The sequence below is a fragment of the Pagrus pagrus genome, assembly GCF_965226575.1.
Source record: "Pagrus pagrus genome assembly, chromosome: 16".
Classification (NCBI taxonomy): Eukaryota; Metazoa; Chordata; class Actinopteri; order Spariformes; family Sparidae; genus Pagrus; species Pagrus pagrus.
In genome coordinates this window covers 1,111,649-1,122,947 of record NC_140200.1, presented here as the reverse complement: position 1 = coordinate 1,122,947, position 11,299 = coordinate 1,111,649, and the positions used below count along the sequence as shown (strand labels likewise).

The following is an 11,299-nucleotide window of genomic DNA, read 5'->3' as shown; positions in this document are numbered from 1 at the left end:
TAGGAACAGCTGCTCTAACACGACAGCTCTGCAGTAAATCAGTTTTTATTGTATTCCAGTGTTTGATTTAAATGATGTTCGATATATTTCTGTTATTTATATATTAAATATTATGTATATTTATATATATATATATATATATATTGTTAGTAACTCTTATAAGGCGGTTAATGTCAAATGTTTCTGTCGAGGACATTATGTTTTCACTCATGTGTGGTGTGGTGGTTTGTCAGCAATTTACACAATTACACAAAAACTACTAAACGGATTTCCACCAAACTTGGACGGAGGATCGGTCTCAGCCCAGAACAGACCCCATTGAGCTTTAGTGTGGATCCAGATAAAGGGACCGATCCAGGACATCTTCCATGCTTTCTTTAACATTGTGAGATTTGTTAATTTCTCAGGCAATAATGCATAGATCTGGATGAAGAAAATCTGGTGTGTTAACTGGCTGGTATCTACAAGTGACACAGCTCTAATAAATTGTCAGGCTTCTGCATTGACTCGTAAGATTTTACCTCGCACCAACATCAATAATAATGGATACTTTCAATCTTTAGAATCGGTAAGAATCAATATTTCATCAAATCTGAAACATTCAAATTTATCTTAATCCACTTTTAAGACAAATAAAGAAGATTTGTAAAATAGGCTCATAGTCCTCATGTGTACCAGAATGTTCAGTAAAAAAGTACAAACTTTTGTGACGTGGTTTTGAGACGTGTCACGCTGTCAGACATTTTGCAGAAGTGTGACAATGTTCAGCTCTTCAGAGAGATAACCAGCCTGATGAGAGTGAAAGTTTGAGGTCTGTGAGGTCTAAAGAGACTGAACTTCTGTTGAGTCACGTGTTTACATGTGACATTAAACATTAGTGGGAGGATCATTTCACACTGTATGTAAATGCGCATTGTTTTCACTGCTGCCGGTCTGCAGAAGGCTCACACTCGTTCCTTCATTCCAGCACAACAAAGGTAAGACGTTTTCAATGATGTTGTCAGATTTATGGTTTATTTTTCTTATTAAACTGCTTTTAAAGTCGTTATCAGTGAACACAGAGGCTAAAGAAAATATGAACATTGTCAGAACTGAAAGTCAACGTGCAGGACGTGTTCTTTGTGTTTAGTGTTTTTATGAACTAAATGCTTTACTTCCAGCGATGGGAGGAGGGAAGTCCAAACCTGCTGCTGAAGCTCCACGTAAGATTACTTAAAAACTGAAGTTCCCATTCATTCACATGTTGTCCAACGATGTCAACATTTGTCTTTAACTTCACAGTTCTTGATAAACCATGGAGACAAGTGGATTGGAGGTGAGTGTCGTAACTTTATAAACATCGTTTACATCATAAAACTTCAAAATGCACAAAGTGATTTATTTTTCTGTTGTTTTTCCTCTTTCAGTAATTTCCCAATTAACCACCCAGTTGTGTTATTTTAGTTTTTGAGTCTGTGTGATGTGATGTTTCCCTCCCTGAGCAGAGACAATCAGAGCGCTCTGCAGTATGTGAACAGCTACAAACCTCAGATTAAAGGTCAGCAGATCAGGATTCTCCTTCATGGACCGGTTGGAGCTGGAAAGTCCAGTTTCATCAACTCTGTTCAGAGTATCCTAAATGGCAGAATGTACACACTGGCTTTGGTGGAGAATGCTCATGGCTGCTTCACCAGACGGGTATGAAGAAAGTTTAATTGTGTTTATATAGTGAGAAGGAAATCGTCTTGAATATATCTTGGTTAAAGCTTTGAAAATATTTATAGATCATATCAGAACTGATCCGACAACTAACAATACTGCGCATGTAAACTGTTTAATGTATCATTAAGACAGCCGGGTAGTGAAAGCACTGTTAGCTGCATGAGTCACTCACTACTCGCTCTCCAGTGCACTGCAGTGTGAGTTGGTCGGACGGTCTCGGTGCGTCAGTACGCTGCTCCGCTCTGCTCTCGCTGTCAATGCAAAGTATTCCTAACATACTTCTTGTTTTCCTCAAAAAGGTAATTATTCAGTCAGTAAGTGATTGCAACTGCTGCCTTTTTTTAATAAACTACAAACGACTTTAGCAGGTGCGCACTGTTAATTGTCCAGGTGCTGCCGCGCAGTTGAGTTCCCCTGTTTTTCTCCCGTCGACATCACATCATTGATAATCATTTAGAAAATCCACTTTTGACATTTGTTAATCCATTCATAAGTGTAGCAGAAATCTAAAGTGTTTCTGTGTGTGTGTGTGTGTGTGTGTGTGTGTGTGTGTGTGTGTGTGTGTGTGTGAGACAAAGATATTGCCTCTTGGTCTCATTGTGTGAGCGACTCACACAGGTTCGGTCAACCCGAAGGTGCTGATGTGTTTCTTTTCTGTTGTATTCACAAATCAGGATGTTCATTTGAATCATTTTTCTCCATATGTGATTCACAGTACACAACCTACAAGATCCAAAAAGGAAGCCCAGACACCTTTTACCCTTTTGTCCTCAATGATCTCATGGGTCTGAAATGCAGCAACAGAAGAAACATGAAAATCCATGTGAAAGATGTGAAACGGGTGTTGAAGGGACATGTGAAAGACGGTTACACGGTAAAGTTTCTGCATTTTTTATAGTTTGACATTTTCAAATCCATTTTCCATTATATTCATCTCGGTTATTGTTTTTCAGTTCAATGCTGATTGTAAGATATCGAAGGATGATCGACACTACAACACATCCCCAACTTTCAACGACAAAGTGCACGTTCTGGTTAGTGTTATCGATGCCAACACAGAAGCACTGATAAAAGATGACGTTCTGAGGGCAATGCAGGACATTCGAGATGAGGCCAGTGAACTGGGTGAGAGCAAAACAACACATTTACTCACACTGGGGTTGAACATCTTAAAGTTACCTCCAGCTGATTTCTGTAGTGGACCCCATCCTCACAGAGAACAGCAGCTATGGTCCGTTTGGATAAAAGTCACATTTTTAGGTTCATAATAAAGTTTACATCCTCCTGGCAGGAATCCCCCAAGTGGCCATTTTCACCAAAATTGACCAGGCCTGTCCTGAAATCGCGAAAGATGTAAAGAATGTCTACAGGAGCAAATTGCTCAAGGAAAAGGTAATTATTATTAATCATTTATTGAGTTTGCACAAAGAGATAATATCACTTGATACAGTCAAAACATTTTCAGTATTTGAGCATAAAGCTCTCAGTTGTTCTGAGCTGTCATGTCTGAACTCATCTTCTGATTTTTAAATGAAGATGGAGAAGTTCAGTGCAGACGTAGGGATTCCTCTGAACTGCATCTTCCCTGTGAAGAACTACCACGATGAAACGGACCTCGATACCGACACCAGCACTCTGATTCTGAACGCCCTGAGAAACATCATCAACTTCGGAGATGACTTCTTTAACCATAAGAATGCACAAAGATCAGTCAGATGTGCTTGAAGAACGTAGAAGTTCTGCTAAATTCAACAACAGAAGAGAAACGTGGACATCTTTAAAAAAAAAAATTCTGCTTCTTCTTCTTCTTTTTAGTGGGTGTGTGTTGACTTGAGCGAGCCAACCAACATTTGGGTTTTCGATTAAAGGCGGGCCCAATGCTGCGTTCAGACCAAATGCCAAGAAAATATATGTGTTGCGTTACTCGCACAAGTTTCATTGCGGGCCTGTTCAATTTTAATTGTGTCTACTGTCCATCTGTCCCACTGAGGCAGCTTCCCCACAGGTGTGTTAACATCAATAAATAGTAACTGAGAGCAGCAAGTAGACTGAATGAATCTGTGAATCTGTGTTACCACGTCAGTCTGGACCAGAACAAAGAGATTTCTCTGTGATCCGACTCAATAAATGGATCAGAAGACGCTGAAATAACAACATCATAATGTCGCCTTGTAAAAAGGCTGAACTCTGCTGCGTCAGGTGCGTCGGCCAGACGACAAGCTAACAACTTTTAAAATGTTTGTTCCCTGACTGGAGTTCAGATCAATCAGAGGTCGGCTGTGCTGATTACTGATTATTATCCTCTCCTCCATTGTTGTTCATGAATATTAGGGCCATCAGCGATTACTAAAACATTAAAGTAGCCAGGAAACAGGCTCAGCCAATGAGAGCAGACCCTCCTGTCCTCTGCTGTCATCAGCTGCAGCTCTCTGAACCCAGTCCGACCCGACATGCGTATGGACCGGGCACAATAATAGCTTTAGTTAATATCAATATACATACACACAAGTGTTTCAGCATCTGTAGCCATTCATCCTTGCTGAACCACGACACGAGCAATCGTAGGTTTTCAATGCAAAAATAATCTTTGCTGACCGCCCATCTTCATCCATCCTGACAGGATGTTATGTGGTGTGAAGGGGAAGTGAAAAGTCATGTGGTGTGTTTAAGCCACCACAATGGCAGAGCTACTAGTGCTGATTATATTATCATATAATACTATAATAATTATCAAGTGCCTCTGTGTTTTTTAGTATTGTGTTATATTGTGTTATTACTGTTTTTACTGCTGCACAACCAGCAGCCCCTCCAGCGAGGCTCTCCTTACTTTCACATTTAGCCAGGTCTATCACAGTATCATTGTAAACATCTTCACTTGAATTTAAAATAAAGTTCTGTGAGTTTAAATAAAGTTTGGCTGCAGACACTGAGTATGTAATCATGTTTGAGGGTCAGTGACTGGAAGAGACTAACAGGCTCACTCTGTCTGTCCATAGAGGTAAAAATGCCAGAATGTGACACAATAAAAATAAAAAGTTTAGAGACCATTCTTACTGATTGATCAGCGATGGCGTCAATTTGAAATTTAGTTGTGCAGACAATTAAAATTAGTGTTACTGGTGCACAATGGGAATAAAAAACTGGGTAGACAAAACATGTCTTGTGAACCTGTTTGAGGAGACGTGAGAAAGACAAACGTCTGTCAGCCTGAGAGGAAATAACATGTGGTCTGTGGTCTGAAGATAGAGAGAAATGTTAGAGACGAGGGTGTGAGCATAAGTCACGTTTTTGACCAAAAGTGAAACTAACACAGGAATGGGAGGATCATCTGATATGCTAATTACTGTGTTTATACATTAGTGGAAACAACAGAAACGATCGTGATAAGTCTGAAGACTTTCTGACTGTCACTGCTGAAGTGCAACAACAGGTACGAACCCTCTTATATAACAACAGTTTATTCTCATTTTGACTTTTTATTGTACTTCCTGCAGAACAAAGTCACCAAATGTGCTGACTGTAAAAACTGACATCAACCATGTGTACTTTGTGGTTTCTCACATTTCCTTTGCATCTTTCTTCTCTTCCAGCCATGGGAGCAGAACAGTCCACGTCACCAGATGCTGCATGTGGGGTTACTTGTAACATGTTCTTATTATCATTCATAGATCATTTAAATGCTTTGCATTATGATGATACAATATCTTTCTCATCTAAACCTTTATCATGTATTTTTCAGTTCTCTGCCAACCATGGAGGGAGATAAAGTGGGAGTGAGTGTGTCTGCATGTTATATAAGGGCGTTTTTCACATCTTTGACATGATAAAAAATAACGTATTATCCTCACCTGCACTTTGGAAATGTTCTGATGAATTGCCTGCAACATCTGAGCTTTGAACACAAAAACTGAGTTTAAACTAAAATCTAAAGTCTGTTATGTTGTGTTTTGTTTCCCTGAACAGAGACAAACGGAGCGCTCTGCAGAACGTGAAGAACTACAAACCTCATGTTAAAGATCAGCAGGTCAGGATTCTTCTTCATGGACCAGTTGGAGCTGGAAAGTCCAGTTTCATCAACTCTGTCCAGAGTGTCCTACATGGCAGAATGACTGTCCAGGCTTTGGTGGAGAACCTCTCTCATGACAGTTTCACCAAAAAGGTATGAACATTTGTTCTGATTGAACAGTCATGGTCAAAAGTTTACATCCACTGATAAAGAACATGAACATCATGTCAGTCTTCAGTCCCAATGATTTCTACAGCTCTCATGTTTCTGTGAACACAAACTACTTTGTCACAAAAACATTCATGAAGTTTGGTTTAATAATTAATTTATAATAGGTCTTCTGAACATGTGAACATAACTGTAACATACAGTACTTCTAAGATTTGGTTAAACGTTTCTTGGCCATTGTAAGTTGCCAGGAGGTGTTATGATGACTATAGCTCCTATTGGCATGTAGAAGTGATTGGACTCTGATCAAACACTTTACATTTTGGAAAGATTGGACCATTTACACAGAAGTTATACATACTTCCTGTTTCATGGTGAATAATTCCTTGCCACTGCATCAGCGTTGAATTAAAACTCAGAATCTTCACCGTTTACCATCATAAAGTCCTTGAGGTTTTTCAACCTGCTAGCAGGAGAACACAGAAGTGAGAGAACATGTTATCTCCTGTTGCACTAGGTGGCACTATAACTGTGCAAAATGTGGCATGTTAATGTGTTCAGGCTGGGACTCTCATCAAACGTGTTAAATCTGGTAGAGATTTACTAATAACAGCAACTACCTGTTGCAGCAAGTCATCGATATTTCCTGCTGGCCACGGCCACGCTGCTCCACGACAACTCAAGCTTTTAATAACTTTTCATTGCAAAGGTGTTGAGATTGGCCTGTGAGCATTAGAAGTCAATCTGGTCAAAGCTCCAGGAGGAGTTTGTTAACGTAACAGCCGTTTAACATGTGCTTTTGTAGACCTGTTCCTAACCTAAAGATATCTAGCGGGTTTTTTGGTGATTGGACCAATGACTATTGATTCGTGGCAAATTTGTACTAAGTCCCGCCCTTTACGAGGATATTTGGATTGATAGCGGCCATGTTTTTCTGCTCATTTATAATAGGAATGTGTATCCCTGTCCCACGATGCTGTATACCCAATTTGGTGTTGATAGAGTCGAATTAAAAAGTAGATGTCACTTTAGGGTTTTTCAGCTTATGCTAATTAGCACATCATGTTCCACCAGGTGCCACAGCCACTTTAAGCTGGTCCTGTATGTCCAATTTCAGGTCTTGTGTGGTGACTCCTGCTTTAATTAACCACCTCTGTGTCGCCAGTTTCCCCAGTCTGCAAAACGTTCGTACACGTGGGTCAAAGTTTAACATACACACATGCTCTCTGATCGAGCGAGTCCAACACCGAGTGGATCCCTTTGTGTTAGATGAGTGTTGATGTATCAGGTTTGTTTACAGAGATCATATTCACTGCAGTTTTGTCCTTATTGCCTTCACAGTACACAACCTACAAGATCCAAAAAGGAGGCCCAGACACCTTTTACCCTTTTGTCTTCAATGACATCATGGGTCTGGACGCAGTCAAAGGGGTCCTTGTGGACGACGTCAAACTGGCTTTGAAGGGACATGTGAAGGACGGTTACTTGGTACTACTTTTTTCAAACTTAACATTATTCACTAACAGTAGTTAATGCCTTTACTTTAAATTATACTGAAAGAGAAACTGTCATCGATGTTTTCCAGTTCAATCCTGTGTCCAAGATGTCAAATGATGATCCATATTTCAACCAATCCCCAGCTGCCAACGACATAGTGCATGTTCTGGTTTGTGTTGTTCCTGCGAACACAGTGTCTCAAACAAAAGATGAAATGGTGAAGAAGATTCGGGAAATCAGAGCGGAGGCCAGTTCCCTGGGTAAGAGAAGAAAATCACTATCTTCATTCTTTTACGCTTGCACATTGTAAGTGTGTTTTATAATAATAATAATAATTATAATTATAATACATTTATTTTATATAGCGCTTTTCAAGGTACTCAAAGACACTTTACAGGTTAAAAAGCAGAAAATTAAAACCACAGACTAAAAACAAATATATGAACTGCACGTCTGTTTATCTCCTCTCAACTCTGCAATAACTTTACGTTCATCTCCAACCTCAGTGATCACGGAGCTTTCTCATCCTTACGTTAGTTCAGCCTTGAACATATTGCAGTACGGTAACAGTATTGACTGTTTATAGTGATTTTTTCATCTTGATAATCAAACTCACTCAAGTCAGTTAGCCTAGCAGGCTACTTAAATACAGAAATGCACCTTCAAGTTTATGAGCAAGGAGCTCAGAGCTTTACAAGACAGTGCACATCAGTCACTCCTCCAAGTACCGAGTGTTAAAACAAACAAAGAGAACACAGTGACCTGCCGTTAGCTTAGCCCTGATAACTAAGATAGACTTGGCGCCACAAGGAGTGACCAGCAAATGTCACTAAAGGTTATCTAAGACATGAAGGCTGCCTGAAAACATCATCTTAAATTGGTAAGACATAAAATATTATCATATTGAGATCATAGCAGCTTTAACATCTGTATCTGTAGAAAATGTCACAGACATAGGTAAAGGAAAATCACTTCATCATTTTAATTAATTATTTATCTATTGAAAGACTGTCAGTGTGGTCTGTCTCAGAGAAACTGCAGCTGTGTTGTTTGCATGTACGTCCGTTACACTTCTCCTGGCAGGGATTCCTCAAGTGGCCATTCTCACCAAAATCGATGAGACCTGTCCTGAGATTGCAGGCGATGTAAAGAAAGTTTACTTGAGCAGCTACGTGAGGGAGAAGGTATGTTTTTTTTAATATATATATTTATTTATCGTCAGTTTGTAAAGAACCACATTTGAAATATCGTTACATTTTGGGACATTCTTGGTATATGAACACAAAGAAAGGCCTGATTGTGAACTGAGATGTGATCTCCCTTGTTTTGAAACTTAGATGGAGCAGTTCAGTGCAGACGTGGGAATCCCCATGAACTGCATCTTCCCTGTGAAGAACTACCATGATGAAATTGACCTCAACAGTGACGTCGACTCACTGATCCTGAGCGCCCTGAAACACATCATCAACTACGGAGAAGACTACATCAACTTCAAGAATCAGGCTGATGGTTCAGTTAGATATGCTTAAACACAAAGCAGACAAAAGATCTTGGCTCATTTTCACTGTTCAGTATTCACTTTTACTGATTTGTTTGTTTGACTTGTATTCAGTGTAAACTTTATTCAATTATGCAAAACATCTTGAATATTTGTATTTGATGAATGACGCAGCATAAAAAACATGCTGTGTCTTGTGTTTGAACCTTTAATGTGAACATCATACCTTCAGTAACAAGATGGACCAACAGAAGTTTCTCACTATTAACTTCAATGTTCCTCCTTTATGAGGCTCATATTTACAGAAGCCCTGAAGGGCCATGCATTCATACATTTTATTTCCTCCATTTTCCCGTGATAAAGATTTAATTTCAGTTGTTTTCTCGAGATCTCAAGTTATTATCTCAAAATAACAACAGATGATATACACATTAGTGTGCTTAATCTAAAAAGACAGTTAGCAAGGCTTCAGCTATATCGGCAGCGCAATCTAAGTGAGCCTGATGTCGTCATTAACGAGGTCCCGGGCGTCTCCAGTTTCGTTATCTCGGGAAAACCGCAGTCGTTATTTCGAGACAATAACTCGAGATCTCGAGAAAGCAAATGAAATTAACTTGTTATCACAGGAAAACAGAGGAAATAAAATGTATGAATGCATGGCCCTTTAGGGCTTCCGTACATATTCACATTTTTTTTTCATATTTTTTATTCACTGGGCAGCAAAGCCTCTTAAACTTTTCATACTCAAATGTCATTCCATGAACTTTTAATTCCTGAGTCTTTACTGCTTTGATTTGGACCATTTAAATCTCAAACGTTATGGAAGTGTAATACTTTAACATCGAGACTTTTACTTGCTTTAAGGAACATTTGGAGCAACTTAATTACCTAACGCTCCCTAATTAGAATGCAAAGATAACGATGGGTGCTACACACACTGGATTTGTATTTTTCCGCTTGCTTTGACAATCGCGGGATACTTGATACACCAGAAACCAATCAGGCTCCAAATCAGAAGCAAACCATGTTAGCCTAGCATGCTACTTAAATAAATAAACTGTGACTGCTTCACAATATTACATAATTGTTGTGAGCTGTTGTGTAGATATTGAAGATATTAGCAAAGCAGCAGAAACATTGAAAAAGGTCATACTATCATTTATCCACCTAAACACTGACAATTTGAATGTGTTTTCAGTTAAATGTGTGAAATAAGCTGTGTGGTCACCTCAGGCTGAACATATTTACATGTTTTGTTCTCCAACATAAAACTCATCATTAATGTCCACAGTTTAATTATAAAGCTCTTCATGTGTTAAAAACAGTTAGCGGTTGCTAACAAGTGTCTAAATGAGACTACAGAGGCTGTCGGGGACATTAAACGTCCTCACAGGAAGAAACAAACTGTCTGGCCCTGAACATTGTGCTTTCCATTGTTCACAGTACCGACTGCTCAATAGATGTTGACTGGTTGCAGGTTCATATCAACAAAGAACAAGAATTACAGTATCACAGAAACAAAGGACACGTTTGTGAGATGCAGGGTACAGAACTGTAAAAATACAAGGAGGAGGAAGAACAAAAAAAATTGCAAAGAGCAAAGCAGAGTTTAATTTCTGATGAATGTTGAGCTGCTATGATCGAACATGTTTTCATTCATCAAAAGACAATGACGGAAAATATGAAATTTGTTTTGAGATTAAAAATGTACTTCTCCCTGAAACTGTATGTTTCGAACATCGTGTTTTCTATGTTTTGGTGTATCGTTTACTGACTGCTCGATAGTGTGTATCATTTTGAAGGCTTTGTTTATGGTTTGAGAGCAGTGTTTGGTTTTGAGCAGGTAAATCTGTTTTGAGGCGAAAGTTTCATTTTGCACGAGGAGTCAGAGGTTTTGTGTTTAATGTTTTCAGAAAATGGAGCAAGGTTTCAGAAATTGTGTTTTAGCTATTGAGAAAAACTGTATTATACCAAAATAGACGACGGAGAGGTCCAGACCGGCTCTGCTCCTGTGAGCCAATCAGCTCCTGCCCCTCCTCGGACCATATAAGGAAGCTGAACTTCCTCCGTGTCCACTTTACTTTCAGTTTGGCTGATGGTCTCCAGCAGGTAGGTGCTCAGTGTGGCAGCTCATGTAGCAGTCAGCTGTGAACACAGGTCTTATTTAATCTCACCTGCATGTGTGAGTCTGTGCTGACAAATCAGGAACAAACGGCAGAACCAGAAACCCGTTCAGACCCAGACCCAGAGACAGACCCAGAGACAGAGACAGAGACAGGGACAGACAGCTCGATGAAAACGAAAGTAAACGCGAGAGACACTTTGAGACACTTTGAGACAAATCATGTATTGATCCTGTTTGAACTGAGTCATGAATCATTGTTCAACTTGAGAAAGTCTCAGTTTGTCACCAAGCTAATTAAATATAA

General features: G+C 39.4%; 2 protein-coding genes across 2 annotated transcripts; both read left to right on the top strand.

Annotated features, from left to right (window-relative positions):
- The first annotated feature begins 908 nt into the window (after window positions 1–908).
- LOC311271237 (interferon-induced protein 44-like) lies at window positions 909–3,639 on the top strand. The gene is made up of 8 exons (XM_084376839.1): window positions 909–977; window positions 1,161–1,202; window positions 1,282–1,315; window positions 1,485–1,677; window positions 2,417–2,575; window positions 2,655–2,826; window positions 2,993–3,093; window positions 3,238–3,639. The coding sequence occupies exons 2-8, from the start codon at window positions 1,163–1,165 to the stop codon at window positions 3,424–3,426; spliced, it is 888 nt and encodes a 295-aa protein (XP_084232965.1). The 5' UTR covers window positions 909–977; window positions 1,161–1,162; the 3' UTR covers window positions 3,427–3,639.
- A 1,421-nt stretch (window positions 3,640–5,060) lies between these two features.
- Window positions 5,061–9,001, top strand: LOC311271238 (interferon-induced protein 44-like). The gene is made up of 8 exons (XM_084376840.1): window positions 5,061–5,131; window positions 5,292–5,330; window positions 5,441–5,474; window positions 5,665–5,860; window positions 7,217–7,363; window positions 7,461–7,632; window positions 8,456–8,556; window positions 8,710–9,001. The coding sequence occupies exons 2-8, from the start codon at window positions 5,294–5,296 to the stop codon at window positions 8,899–8,901; spliced, it is 879 nt and encodes a 292-aa protein (XP_084232966.1). The 5' UTR covers window positions 5,061–5,131; window positions 5,292–5,293; the 3' UTR covers window positions 8,902–9,001.
- Window positions 9,002–11,299: the final 2,298 nt, after the last annotated feature.